We start from the raw sequence: 16001 nt of genomic DNA, 5'->3' as shown, positions 1-16001 counted from the left end.
TCCCGCCTAGACTATGGCAACCCCCTACATATTAGACTACCTGGAAAGCTATTAGACAAGCTGCACGTACCAATGAAGGATGCAGCTAGGCTGATCTTCAAGCTCCCTAGATAGGGTGGGCCACACCTCTGATGCAACAGATACGCTGGCACCCAATCAAGCATCGAGCCAGGTTCAAAGACCTCTGCATTCCCCACAAGCCCCTTACGGACAGGCTCCTGTATACATCAAGGAGCGCCTGGAGAGATACAGCCCTGGACACACCCTCCGGTCATCAGAGACAGGCCGGCTGACCTGTCCATGTTTCAACACAATGACCAAAGGGGGATGAGCCTTCCCGGTCTTGATCCCGCAGCTGTGCAATAAGCTGCCAGGAAACCTTCACAAAGAAAAAGCCCACCTTCTTTTTAGAAAAAAGGGAAGACCCTCCTCTTTATAGAGGCCTGGACATAACACATGCACTGACCTGAAACCAACAGTCACTCTGGGGTGGGCCAATGCCACTCTCTCTTAGCGACCGGCCGATGATTACGCACTCTGCAAATCCCAATTAACATTAACATTAAAGCAATATGTAAATCTAGGAGGAAAAAAGTGGGAAATTGTACATTTGATAGTGGTCTTTTTTTGAGGAGAAATGGAATACATTTTGGTGGCAGGGCTGGGCAACATCATTTGAGGAGAGGGACACGCATACCAATTATTAATATTTCCAGCGGGGCAAGCTGTTGCAGGTTCTCTCTGATGCTTTTGTTCATAATTCCATTTGCATGATTTGACAATTCATCTGGTCTGTTTTGAGAAACACAGTTCAGTCAACTTCTTCATGGAAAGCAGACTCAATCAGGTACAAAAGAGACTTTGTAAAAACTTCTTTAAAGTTTTCTCCGATGAAAATATAAAAGATGGGAGTAAAACAGACATTGAAACATGATGCTGTGGTGGCCACCAACATACATGCTTGTATCAGTAACTCTGGGACAGATCCTCTAAATAGAATTAAACAATGGAACATGTGGTATGGTGTCCAACACACGAAGAATGACACAACGGAGACCATTATGACCTTAATGAATTTGCTCGACCTTGACAGGCTTCTCACATTCACCTTGAAGGCTATGGTGATGTAGCAGGAAGTGATGACCATGAATGGTAAAAGAAATGCAACTAGAAACCTGATTAAGAACAGGCCCAGGTGGATTTTATCTCTTCTGGCTTGTACTTCTGGAGTTTTCCAGTCATCAGAAAGTAAATAATTGTTGGTACAGATGGTTTTATTATTTTCATCTGGCCGTCTGAGTTCTCGAAAGGCCAGGTATGGTGCACTTAACATGAAAGCTGCGCCCCAGATGGAATAGCAGACAATTGTAGCCCATCGGGGAGTTCTGTAATGCCTGGCCCAGACGGGGTAGACAACCAAGATGTACCGGTCCAGGCTAATGATGGTCAAGATGAACACTGAAGCGTACATACAGAGAGACATCAACGTGTTCACCACTTTGCACATCGCTATGCCAAAAGGCCAGTGGAAATCAAACAAAACAAGCCCTCCAAGGATTGGCATGATTATCGAGTAAGTCCAACTGGACAAAACCAAGCAGAAAAACCATATGGTGTTGACTGTCTTCTTCATCCTGAATCCCAATGTCCAGAGGAAGAGAGAATTTCCAAAAATACCAATCAAAGCAGTGAAGAAAAAAACCATAGATGATACCAAGTTCACTATATTCTTGTTTTTCTCCTCGTAAGGGAAACTCATCGAATAGTAGGTCCTATTATGATGAGGCATGATTCCCTGGGAGAGAAGAGACAAATCAGAAGAATTAGACAGAGAGAAAATCTTAAACAATGGAACAAAGCACATTTCTTCACAGTAGTTTAAATAAAATGTTTTCTTCTTGGAAACATGTTCAGCTCAACTGCAATAATAAGACCATGTCTATGGTGACCTGTATGTTGTCCCAAATGGAACCTTTAGACAAATTCCACAACTCTAGAATTTGGTTGCAGATATGTGTTTTTTCTAGCTTGCTCATGAAAGTTTTTTTAAACTGTTTTCTCTAAGTATACTTTAAAAATAAATGTCATTTTCTAGTGACCAACCACTCACAATAGAAAACAACCACTTATGCAATTTATTTACAAACAAACGCTTGAAAATATTATTGGTGGAATATAGTATATTTGCTGAAAGATACATGTTGGAAATGCATAGAGATCGATCTAAAAGCGGCAAAAGGTCAATTTACAAAATGTAACTGAAATAACTACAATTTCCATAGGATACTATAACAAGAGTGTATGATCCATCAGCAATATTTCACCCTTCGTAGAGAAAATATATTGGTGAAAAATCAGCTGCTGGAATCTACACTGTATACACAGTTTTCTATAGAAACTGGACGTTATTAGTTAATCAACAAACTCCAATCAACGGGGAACCATCATATCCATTTATCCCTTTGGAGTTTCACATGCAGTTCAAAGCAAACATAATTACAAATTCAAAGCTAAAATAATTATAAAAATAATACTTATTTTGTAATGAAGTAGTGTGGCTCACTGGTTAGAGGCAGCAGACCCGGGAGCAGAGGACGGCCCGGGACCAGGGTTCGATTCCCGGCGCGGCAGGTTTCTGGACCAGGGTCAGCGGACTCGATAATTCTCTTGCCTCGGTGCCCACTCTGATCAGCGATCACACTCGGCAACTCTGGGCATTAGCTTGCCTCATCTTCACTAACGGCCCCACCAGACCGCTGGGGATGCCTGGTCTCACCCTGGAGATACCCATTAAGGGACTATCTCTCAGGGAAACCAGGAAGGGTTTCGCAGCGGTCGAAGCGCCTTGGGACCCTCCGGGTAAGTAGTGCGCTATATAAATGCCTAAACATACGTAATGCGGGGGAACCTGTAATCCCTGTAAAAAATCCAATCACCACTTGTGTTGATTCTAGTCACTTCTAATAAATAAATAAAGTAGCTGCATACATTCGACATATTTAAGAAAGTTTCAATCATTCAGAAATTAAGCCTGGTTTGGGCCAAATAAGACCAGAAGGGGGATATAGGTCTGAACCTCAGTGTATCTACTTCATTGTAATCCACAAAGGGGCATACATCTGTCATTTGTGGTGTAGGGCAGCCAGCACGTCACTTTGCTGCTGTTCCCCGCATCATAGGGAAAGAGCAGGAATGCGTCATATTTATCCAATAGGGCACATTCCTGTCGTTTTCCCTTGCGCTGCTGCCATTTTTGAAGCCTACCTCCAACAAGGGTGCCTCTGTCGCTGTTTTTGTTAGGGCTGGGCGTAGTTTGCGAAGTAGCTCTTCGCGAAGGTCCACAAAGTGCACTTTGCACTACGCGAGCTACGCATAGCACTCCGCGAACTGCGTAGTAGCATGTTCGCACTGTGCAAGATGCCGTTTTCAATGATTGTACAGTGCGGACAAGCATCCGGCACTGTGCAATCATTGAAAACTGCATCTTGCACAGTGAGAGCTGTAGTTTTCTGCCACTCGAGGAGATTTTTCCTCGAGCAGCAGCTTTCTCAACGCGGACAGGTAGTTTCTCATCACGAGCGGTCGCGAGCATACGTGACCACTCGGAATGAGAAACCAGACCTCCCCGCGTTGAGAATCTCGCAGGGAGGTTTATTTTCCACGCTCGCGATCGTCAACTTGATATTGCTGATCGCGAACGAGGAAAAAGTCTCACCAGGATGTTATTTTGCTTGCTCGCGGTCCCCAACTTGACGTTAAGGACCGCGAGCAAGCAAAAAATGACTGCTGCACTACGCTACGCGTGGCCCCACTGTGCTATGTGCAGTTCGCGTGGTGAGAAGTTGCGCAAACTTCGCAAACTATGCGAGCTTACCAAAGTGCTTTGCCCAGGCCTAGTTTTTGTGTGGGAAAGTGCACCTACCAACAAAAAAACAATCCTAAGAGAATTTTTCCTCTTTCTATGTGTCAGGAATACATAGAAAGATATACAAATGAGTAGAAATAAACATATTTCTCCTTGTTACGCCTCTCCTGGCGAGGCATATCTTTTTGGTGCATTTTGTTCGCAAGTCCTTTTAAATCTGTGAATGCATAAAAAAAAACATGGAAGTTGCATGGTAACACCCACCGCAAAAGCCTATAGAACACCTCCCTTACCCAGAGTAATGTAACTCTTTGATCTGCTCTGCATTGCCTTACTCCAGATTTTGAAGACATTCCAATCAACGCAAAGTGGATATGCTGGGCTTGAAATATCTGACTTTCACGCATGTACCATGTTGCATGGTGCAAGCATGATGCAAAGCTCTCATAAATATGTCCCCAAGAGTGTAGACGGTGCCAATTAATCATACAAGAAAATGTATGCACCTATCTCCTCAACACAATCACTTCCCTTGCCTAATTTCCCTCTCCCCTCAGCTTTGTAAGGCCGACCACACACCACAACCTTGATCCCCTCTTTATTAGTAAATCCTCATTCATCCAAATGTGTCCATGTCTTCACTGAGCAGTTATCAACATCAGCCACCAGTCACAAGCAAATAACCACAAGGACGAGGCAGTGTCTTGACTAAAAGGTTCAACCCAACATATTCAGTTAACACCATCTGCTACTACAACCCCTAATGCAAATACTACAATATAAAGCAACACAATCCACTACTGCTCACCAGCTCTAACGCATCCAACCTCACAACCGCAAAGAACCTGTAGATAAACTCAAGGGTCTGAAACTCCACACCAATTTCACAACAAATCTCACCCATTTCTGTGTACAGCCCCTCTATGTCGACCTCAAAACTCTCCATACAATATCCTACAAAATGAACTCCTATTAGTTTTACTAGGTATCTGTTGCTTGAGCCTATGTGGTCAGATATGCACCCACCCATGCAATCATTCCCAATGTGCACTCATCAGCAGCCTTAATGCCACACATAAAGTCTACTTATGTACAAAGAAAGACAAACCAAAACTACTGAAACCAAGCTCTCAATCTTAGCAAGTGCTAGCTTACTATCAGATGCAATATTTAAATTATATCTAATAGTAAAAATAGCGAAGAAATGTTTAACCATGTCTATCTCGATTTACTTAGTAAACAGGTGAATACACCTGTCCCAAGGCCTCAAGTGCTATCTTGAAACTGGTATTCTGACTTTTATTCAGGCCCTGCTGTCACTCCCTTGTGCACAGAGGCTTTGGCCCATCATTGATAATGTGAAACTCAGACAATGCTCTGTGACTTGGTGAGGAGCACCAAATGTGTCTTCATAGTAGACTTTGGAAAACCATCCAGGTCCATTCTGCCTCACATCAAGCAGTGGTGTCAATGCACCATGTTTTTCAATCTGTAGAGTAGCTGGACCTTTCATTCGATGTTAGGAGGAGGCAGCCTACAGGCATTTCTTGTGCAGAGATTCACTAATATATGAAACCCAGAAACTTGCTCTGACATCCCATGTGTATGTGCAGTGAATAAAATGCACCACAATTTGTTTCAGTCTCAAGTCCTTCTTCAACAAAGAGCTTAAATGCTCCCAGGTGTCATGTCCCCGAAACGAATCACGGACGAACATGGCTGGTTGGCGGTCTAGCGCTTACGAGCAGCGCAGTACCGCGGGTCACCACTAAACTGCTTCCGGGTGAAGCACCATTAAACAACTGACAAAGCTCACCCCGGTGCTTCTGATTCCGTTTGGACGCCTTTGTTTCCCTTTGGCACGGCATGGTGAGCGCTAGTGCGCAACATCGTCACCTTGCCTACATTTGCCTACATTTCTTTTGTGAACACGACACGGGAAGCGCAGGAGCGCATTCCCGTTACCTTCCCTTTGTTTCCCTTCGGCACGGCACGGTGAGCGCTGGAGCTCAACACTGTCACCTTGCCTACATTTCTTTTGCAAACACTTCACGGGAAGCGCAGGAGCGCATTCCCGTTACCTTGCCTTTGTTCTCCCCTCAAGCGGTACAAAAGGGGGTGGCAGGGTATGCTCAGACGTGAGTCCCTTGCTCACTTTGCCACTGGATTCAAGCAAGCCGGACTGAAGATGGCTGGAATGCCAGAAACCGGTCCTCGGAAGCTTGTTTCCGGTCCAGGGAAGACATGGCTTGGCAGTTCGGGCTGGACTGTTCCCATGAGGCACAGTGTCAGACTGATTTGCATATAGCCATGTCTGAACTGGGGTGGCAGAGTGGACTAAAGAACGGTGATGGATCAAACCCAGATCTTTTGACTGGGTGTGAGTGTTTCATTGATTCAGATGCTCCGTCCATCACCACCCCCTTTTGTACCGCTTTTGTTCTCCCCTCGGCATGGCGCGGTGAGTGCTGGAGCACAACACCGTCGCCTTGCCTACATTTCCTTTGTGAACATCGACACGAGAAGCGCAGGAGCGCATCCCGTTACCTCGCCCTTGTTTCTCCTGAGCACGGCACCGTGAGCGCAGGAGCCCGTTACCATCACCTTGCTCTTGGGTCCTCTCAGCACGGCACAGTGAGCGCAGGAGCGCAACACCATACCATGCTATTGTATTCCGGTAAGCGCTGGGCGTGTTACCTATTCCTATGGTGATTCCTCAGTGGGCGCAGGAGCGTGACACCGTACTTTGTCATGCTGATTTTGGTGGCGCAGGAGTGCATTATCTTTCTTTTCCCCGGTTATTATTTATCCTGGTATCAAAGGTGCTTCACCCATTTCTCCTGCAATTCATCTGACCCACAAGCGCAGGAGCACATGGTTCCTTTTCCTCTTGATCGTTAAGAACAGCCTTGAACCCTCCTTTCCTGCAGGTGACTATGGTTCCCATTTCCTTTCCTGTTCACATGTATGCCTGACAACAGTGTGCATGCGATCATACGGATGGTAATTGTTGTGGGTTATCCTTCTCTCAGGTCCTGAGGCAGGAAGGCCTATTCACCCAGGAGGGTCCCTTATCGCCTAACCACATCTTCAGGCACCTCATTACCAGGATTCCTTCCCCCGGCTGTCACCACGCCCCCGGTCTGATACTATTAAGGTAGGACAGGGGAGTAGGTAAGAGACGGAGGAGGTTATTCATGTCATCCCTGTGAGACTACTCTAAAGGCAGACGGTAAGGCTTGTGGGGATTGTGACACCAGGTCTGATGTCTACCTTTCTTCTAGGGGCCTGGGGACATCACTTAAAGACAGCACTTTTCTTCTGGATGAGCTGAAGATCTGCCTGACGTGTCTTGAAGCCTGACTACCTGCTGTGAGAGGGAAGGAGTGTGCCTGGCCCTGTAGGAGAAGAGACTGTCCAGGGGAAGAAGTTGAGACTTGAGAAACATACCGAGAGAGCTGACAATCCTAGTGAGCAAAGAGGACTCTCTGAGCTGCAGTAAAGCTCTACCCAATCAAGTATTCACTCTTGAGGCCTGTCAGTCTGCAGTAGAGTTGAGAGACCGATGCCGCCATCATCCTCAGTGAGATTGAAATCCATGTAGCTGCCATAGCAGGAAGCTCTGATTGGCCTGGAGGCTGCAACTGCCAAACACCACATCAATGTATTCAGTCTGACACCCACAACTGCAGAATCTGGGTTCTCATCCACAACCATCCGGGAAGGCTGCCGCAGAGATGTGATGTCCCTCAGAGCTGCCTATTTATTCCTTGCCTGTAAACAGTTTCCAGAGTAAGCTGTCACTGCACCTCTGCCAGAAACTGCCACCACCATGTGGGCACTGATCACATATACCACACAGCCTACACTGCACTGATAACTACCAGGTAAGTGTAGGCTTAGCATGCATCTGGGATATAAGACTAATGTGCAGATAAGTCAGCCATTCATGCATAAGAATTTTGCTAAAGGGACAAGAAGACATTGAGCTGAACAGTTAACCATTGACAGTATTTGAGGCACCTGTTCCTAACCATTACTTGGTTTTGTTTATTCACACACTCCTGTCACTACCAAAACGTCACTTTTTTTACCTTGTGGTGGCAGTAAGGGCTTCTCCTTATTTGCAAAGCAGCCTCAAGCCACTTAATGTGGCTTAACGCTGCATTGTGAATAAGTCCCCCTTTCCAGCAATCGGGCAATGGGTGCTGTGGTGGACATTCCCCCTCAACACCCATTTATTTTGACACTGCCCCATATTTACAAGGGTTGCGTAAATATGGGGCAGAGACAAAATTACATCCAGGAAAAACTAGCCTTAACAACGCAACAAGTAGAAATGCATTGTTCAGCACATATAAAAACAGCAAAATGCCATGCATGGATGTTTATGTGCATTGAAGGTATCCCTTCTGGCATATAAACAATAATTTTAAAAATGACGAGTTGCAACATCTATGTGTGCTGCACAAAGCTACACACATGACTTACAAATTGCCATTTGTGATTGTTTATGTGCAGGAAGGGACACCTTCCTGCACGTAAACAATCATTCCCCACATTCCTGCAGGTAAACAATCGTTCCCCACAATGCAGGCACCCTTGCACAATGGTGCAAGGGTGCCTGTGTTGGCGATAGTTAAATAGAAAAATGTACCTTGAGGATCTATTTTATCTCGTTCATTACTCTATATCAAGTCATGATATGTACATTGATTCATAAGGAACATACAAAACGTGGTATCTGATATTATAGTTTTATATCATATTTGAAATAAATTCAAGTCATAAATCTTTTACAAACAAGGAAAAATAGGCAACAAAAAACACTACTACATTAAATCTGGCATTTGGTAGTGTGTTATACCATTGGTACAATATGTATTAAACACATATATACATAGCGTGCTACTGAAACATCAGTCAGCTCATTCATCAGATCTTTTTGAGAATGCTGTTGTCAATGATTGTAACCCAAACAGTATAAAGGCGTCGACGTTTCGGTCTTTAGCGTATGAATCTCACCAAGACCATCCTCAGGAATGTGTGTTGATCAAGGTATCTACAAAATATACAATATATACAATATATTAAACCCTACTACTAGTGTCCAATATAATCGATTGTCTGCTAACATTAACCGTCACCACACCCAGTGTGACTGAACATACTAATCTGCAACCAATACTTACTATGTACAAAATCAGATAGCACCAATCTTCCTAATTCACTCAGAGGTATCTTAACAAAGGGCAATCCAATGCTGACGTGCTCCTGTACAAATATACAAATATGTATAATATGCATATGCCCCATCAGTACAACAATACTAAAGCCTAAACCTGTGTCTAATCACCATATTACTTGTGTCTAGCTTACCTCCACACTGTTGTAGAAGCACTTCAATATGACCGGGTATCAATCCTCAGTATGCCTCCAATAGTATACCGTTTATTTACAAAGTAAAACGGGGCCATCCTCCATTAGTACTTGTAAACACTAACACCGACACTTCTAAGTAAAGCTCGCGTCCGGACGCTAGAACTTACTTGTATACTCCGCTCTCGACGGGACACAACCTCGTCTCTATCAGTTAGCGTTCACCCCACTTCTGTTACCGGAAGGTGATAAAGAGTGAACGCGGAGTTCGCGCATGCGCAAAGGATTAAAACGCGCATTAGCGAGCAGTGGCCATATTGGAATGGTAAAGGTGAATATCCAAAAGGTCCTACTTGCTATGGGATATAGTCAAATTAAAAACATAATCTCCTGCTACCAACATGAAATAATCACATAAATCAAAAGAAGTATATACATGTGGAACCTCTATGTATAAATCAAAATAAATCAAAGGTGAACTTGGTAAAGCCAAAGTTCGAGTCTCTAGGGCACTGACCTCACCAAAGGGACCAGTCAAAGAATACCACAACCTATGATGTAACCATAACGTCATTGAAACGTCACCCAATTACATTTAGAGGGTTGCTAGACTATGCCATTGCACATATTGATTTAATCCATGTACCATCGTCTTGTAGGTCCAAATCCATCTGTTCTCTTTTAATGTTAGCAGACGATCTACATTGGTCCTCCTTTTTGAACCCTTGATAACTTCAAGCACAAACCATTTCATGTTTTTGGGCCCATGGGATTTTTCAATAAAGTGTTCTCCCAGGGGTGCTGTCAACACTTTGCACCTAATTCTCGATTGATGCTGGGCTATTCTTTTTTTCACTTCCTGTGTCGTCTTTCCAATATATATTAGGCTGCATGGACATTGTATACAATAAATGACGTTCTTCGTCAAACAATTGGAATGATGTTTCAATACAAGTCGAACCGCAGCTGTGTTGTCCTTACTTTGCTTTTAAGAGAGCCAGGAACTTGCGCGACCATTTGGTGAAAACCTATAGGGAGCCATGTGTTAACACCATACAGAGTCAGTGGGGTTTAGCACCTGTTGTGGGTCACTACCCATGTGGACAATGTGTAGCTTGTGATACGACTACTGTGACCAAATCTTGTATACTTAATGGGAAAGAATTTGTATCGAAACGGTATACACCTGTTACAACGCATTTGTTACAACGCACTACCATTACACCGCGACTTTTACAACGCATACCATTACAACGCATTGCGCTGGGGGGCGCTCTAGGATAGGGAATAAGTATAATTTACTATCCAACACCTTCCCTAGGGTCCACGGGGACTGGAGTTAGAATAGTAAATTATACTTACCACTATCCAGCACCTCAAAGCGCTATGCGTTGTAATGGTATGCGTTGTAATGGTCGCGTTGTAATAGTAGGTAGTTGTAACGGTATGCGTTGTAACATGGTACATCCTATTGAAACATCATTCCAATTGTTTGACGAAGAACGTCATTTATTGTATACAATGTCCATGCAGCCTAATATATATTGGAAAGACGACACAGGAAGTGAAAAAAAGAATAGCCTAGCATCAATCGAGAATTAGGTGCAAAGTGTTGACAGCACCCCTGGTAGAACACTTTATTAAAAAATCCCATGGGCCCAAAGACATGAAATGGTTTGTGCTTGAAGTTATCAAGGGTTCAAAAAGGAGGACCAATGTAGATCGCCTGCTAACATTAAAAGAGAACAGATGGATTTGGACCTACAAGACGATGGTACATGGATTAAATCAATATGTGGAATGGCATAGTCTAGCAACCCTCTAAATGTAATTGGGTGACGTTTCTATGACTTTATGGTTACATCATAGGTTGTGGTATTCTTTGACTGGTCCCTTTGGTGAGGTCAGTGCCCAAGAGACTCGAACTTTGGCTTTACCAAGTTCACCTTTGATTTATTTTGATTTATACGTAGAGGTTCCACATGTATATACTTCTTTTGATTTATGTGATTATTTCATGTTGGTAGCGGGAGATTATGTTTTTAATTTGACTATATCCCATAGCAAGTAGGACCTTTTGGATATTCACCTTTACCATTCCAATATGGCCACCGCTCGCTAATGCGCGTTTTAATCCTTTGCGCATGCGCGAACTCCGCGTTCACTGTTTATCACCTTCCGGTAACAGAAGTGGGGTGAACGCTAACTGATAGAGACGAGGTTGTGTCCCGTCAAGAGCGGAGTATACAAGTAAGTTCTAGCGTCCGGACGCGAGCTTTACTTAGAAGTGTCGGTGTTAGTGTTTACAAGTACTAATGGAGTATGGCCCCGTTTTACTTTGTAGATAAACGGTATACTATTGGAGGCATACTGAGGATTGATACCCGGTCATATTGAAGTGCTTCTACAACAGTGTGGAGGTAAGCTAGACACAAGTAATATGGTGATTAGACACAGGTTTAGGCTTTAGTATTGTTGTACTGATGGGGCATATGCATATTATACATATTTGTATATTTGTACAGGAGCACGTCGGCATTGGATTGCCCTTTGTTAAGATACCTCTGAGTGAATTAGGAAGATTGGTGCTATCTGACTTTGTACATAGTAAGTATTGGTTGCAGATTAGTATGTTCAGTCACACTGGGTGTGGTGACGGTTAATGTTAGCAGACAATCGATTATATTGGACACTAGTGGTAGGGTTTAATATATTGTATATATTGTATATTTTGTAGATACCTTGAGCAACACACAGTCCTGAGGATGGTCTTGGTGAGATTCATACGTTAAAGACCGAAACCTCGACGCCTTTATACTGTTTGGGTTACAATTATTGACAACAGCATTCTCAAAAAGATCTGATGAATGAGCTGACTGATGTTTCAGTAGCACGCTATGTATATATGTGTTTAATACATATTGTACCAACGGTATAACACACTACCAAAAGCCAGATTTAATGTAGTAGTGTTTTTTGTTGCCTATTTTTCCTTGTTTGTAAAAGATTTATGACTTGAATTTATTTCAAATATGATATAAAACTATAATATCAGATACCACGTTTTGTATGTTCCTTATGAATCAAGGTACATATCATGACTTGATATAGAGTAATGAACGAGATAAAATAAATCCTCAAGGTACATTTTTCTATTTAACTTATGTTACCCAGTTCCTTGGGGAGTATTGGGTTGCCCTTTTTCTATTGACTGTGTTGGCGATAGGCAGCTAAATTTAGTGCAAGCACAGAGCGAAATGCAGGGCTGCACCGTATTGTTGTAAATACGGTGTAGCCCTGCGTTTCAGAAGTGGCGGAGTGTGGAGTTAATCCTAAAAGGCTAACGCTGCGCTCTGTCACTTCCTAGTACATATGCCCCATAGTGTCTTGGGGACTGTAGATACAGGATCTCGACCATTGCAGAATGAAGATAGGCTACCAGGAAAAGAGGGGGTGTAGCACTGTACTGAGAAACGCAACTTAGGTTACAAGACTGTTTCCATCTAATTGAGTATTATTTTGTACTGCTATGAGAATAAAATACTTTCTTTTTACATAAAAGATAAGCTGCGGGCTGTACTATACATTATTGGGTCTGTTGTTTTATATTGAGTTCTGAACTCTTGCCCCGCTTTTTCTACCTGAGCAGCTTGCTTCCCTGAGAGCCAAGTGCAGAAAGAGTGGTAACTGGAGCATTTTCCAAAGCCATATTGAAATGGCAGTGACAAATGAACTTAACAACCACGTTTCAGCCCTGAACCCCTGTCTGCCATCTAACCCTTCAATCGGGGTCTGTCACTAATTTTACATTTTAGGGACCAGATGTATGACCATTTTGCATGAACATATAAAATATATGTATATATATCACATATATCACATATATCACTGTGTGAGGGGCGCCTAAAGTCTTGCTGAATAGTCGACGGCGTTTCGATCCGTTGGAATTGGGATCATCTTCAGGACTATATGGGTTGGTAGCAGTGCGTGTAATGCCACTGGTCGGCAGTAATGGTGAGTATATATAGGACACAACCCTGGCGCACACCCCTTTTTATGGGTATCTTCTCAGTCAGTTCACCCCCTTTCCCCCAACGCACTTTTGCGTATGTGTTCTCATGTAATCTAATGAGCTGTAATACAATATTGCTTGGGACCCCCATATGCAGAAGACTAGACCAAAGACAATCCCTAGGAATAGAATCAAAAGCAGCCTTCAGATCAATGAAGCCCACATACAAGTTCCCACGGCGCAGCCTTGTGTACTTCCAAGCAATGACTACTAGTCTCAGTACCTGATCTATCATACTGGTTTTCTTTCTAAAACATGCTTGGCAGGAGGAGAGGACATTATTATCCACAATCCAATCATTCAGCCTATCTAGAATTTGTTTAGCATAAACTTTTTATAAAATATCTAGAAGACTGATTGGTCTATAGTTTGCGGGTTCTTTCTTGGAACCTTTCTTGTAGATTTGAACAATCTCTGCTCCTTTCCATGAAGCAGGGACAGGCTGGCTGTTGGCTATGCTATTACAAAGAATATTTCTATAAGGGGCCCATACATCTGGCTTGTGTTTGAATATGTCCCCTGGGATCTTATCGGGGCCTGGTGCCTTGGATGATTTTATTGCATCAATTGCCCTTCTGGTTTCTGACGCGGAAAACTGGAGAGTAGGTACATGGCTCAGTGACATAAATCCTTTAACCGTAGCTACAGAGTCTTCATTAGCAGTAGCCGGAGGTGCATAAAGACGCGCAAAGTGATTATACCAAGTCTTAGGATTCAGATGATGATCTTGCACCGGGTTTTCTGCCTTTGAGCCATTTACTAAAATTTTCCAGAACAGGAATTGTTTATTCCTTTTGGAAGCTAATAACAATTCAGCCCAACAGTCATCTTTCCATTTCTTACGTGCAGCTTTCTGGACACTAGATGACCCTTGCTTCTCTGATCAATATGATGTTTTTAGAGTCGAGAGCCTTCTGCAGATTTTTCTTAGCAAGGGAACAGCTAGAGTCAAACCAAAGATTAGTACCGCCATCCTTGGTTTTTGATTTATTAGTTCCAGAAGCTGGTTCAGTTAAATAGGGCCTAATAGTATCTATAGTATCTATCAACATCTGATGGGTTTGAGTTATTGTTGGGCCATTTGGTGACCCCACTAGATACTGTGTTAAAAAATCAGCAAAGGTATTATATACATATGTTAAGAGATCAGCATTGCCCAAAATAACCGGCCACTTCAGAGCCCTCCTATTATTAGCAAGTTGATGCTGAATTACATCCGGAACCATAACGGGTCCAGGTGGGAAAAAATACTTGATAAGACTCCCTGAGAGTTCCAGGCATAAAGGAAAGTGATCGCTATCTTTCCTAGCGCTATCTATAAAAGATCCCTCAACGTAATGCCAATGACCAGTGCCTATCATGATATAATCAATTCTAGAGGAGGATCCCCCCCTCGAAAAAGTATGTGAGTGCTGGATATCTAGCTGGCTTTTGCCGTTACACGCGCTCAATCCCTTTTCAATACTGAAATTAAACAGCTGTAGAGCCGAAACAGTAGGTCTCATCGTCTCCAATGTGTCCAATAAGGGGATGTCCATTATAAGGTCTTGTTCCTCAATAACCAAACTCACTCCCTGTAGAGGCTCGTAGCAGCAGTTAAAATCGCCGCCAATTAGGACTAGGTCGTTTGTAGGGACAGTGTTGAGTACCTCCTCTAATTGAGTAATGATTACTGACTCTTTTGATGGGTCTCTCGGTGTAACATAAACATTAAACATATACCTACAGTGCTTATTTAAAACTTTAAGTTTAAGTCCAAAGATATCATCAGAGCCTGTAGATAGTATTTCGTGTTACATCCTTATTGACGCCCAGATAAAGGATGTACCCGTAGTCTGCCTTGATGTACCAAGGACCTGGACTACGGTACGCTGGGTATGAGCAGGTAGCATCCACACAATGTTCCTCAGCCATTTTAAGAACAGGTCGCGGCAACCTTGGTAACTTGCTGACGCATGGATAGTGAATCCTCGATGAAGAAACCAAGTTTGCGTGCCTGGGTTGAGGGTTGTGGGAGCACACCCATTTCCGGGGACCAGTGTTGGGGGCCCCAGAGATATTTATCTTTGCCCAGGACGAGGACCTCTGTTTTTTCGCCATCAAGTTTTAGGAAGTTGGCCTTCATCCAGGTTATTCCTTTGATTAGGCCTGTTTTGAGGATAGACGACTCAGAGGTCTTACCTGCTGAAAGGGAGAAGATTATCTGGGTGTCATCGAGGTATGAGAATAGCGACAGCCCAGAATCCTCTACTAACACTGCCATGGGTCTAACATAAATGTTAAAGAGCAGGGGGCTGAGAATTGAACCCTGTAGGGCTTAGATTTAGCAGTAGAGGAAAAAACCTGGAAGGTACAATTGGAAAGGAAAGACGAAAGCCCACTCAGGGCCGTCCCAGTGACCCCAGAGGAGTGGAGGGGCTTTATAAGTACAGTATGGGAGACCGTATCAAAGTCCTGTTATTTGAGAACCCATTCGCTTATTAAGAATGAGAAATACAGGTGTGCACTTCATACCATTGACTCAGACCGTATCAAAGGCCGCGCTGAGATCCAGCAATACCAGGGCCATAGTTCCACTGGCATCCAGGTTCTGTCGGAGCATTTCAGTCACAGCTAAAAGTGTGGCCTCCGTAAAGTAACGGTCCTAAAGCACGATTGGGAATTGTTTTACCCCGAAACCGGTCC

General features: G+C 43.5%; 1 protein-coding gene across 1 annotated transcript in view; it reads right to left on the bottom strand.

Annotated features, from left to right (window-relative positions):
• Positions 1-612: 612 nt before the first annotated feature.
• Positions 613-16001, bottom strand: part of LOC147701119 (putative G protein-coupled receptor 33) — a 32748-nt gene continuing 17359 nt past the window's right edge. Inside the window, exon 2 of the mRNA XM_086928580.1 lies at positions 613-1795. Coding sequence (XP_086784706.1) covers positions 812-1789 — 978 coding nt within the window. The 5' untranslated portion in view covers positions 1790-1795 and the 3' untranslated portion in view covers positions 613-811. The remainder of the gene's footprint in view (positions 1796-16001) is intronic.

This window comes from Lissotriton vulgaris, chromosome 7 (genome assembly GCF_964263255.1).
Source record: "Lissotriton vulgaris chromosome 7, aLisVul1.2, whole genome shotgun sequence".
Lineage (NCBI taxonomy): Eukaryota > Metazoa > Chordata > Amphibia > Caudata > Salamandridae > Lissotriton > Lissotriton vulgaris.
The sequence above is the reverse complement of the archived record's forward strand: the minus strand, read 5'-3'. Positions and strand labels throughout refer to the sequence as shown.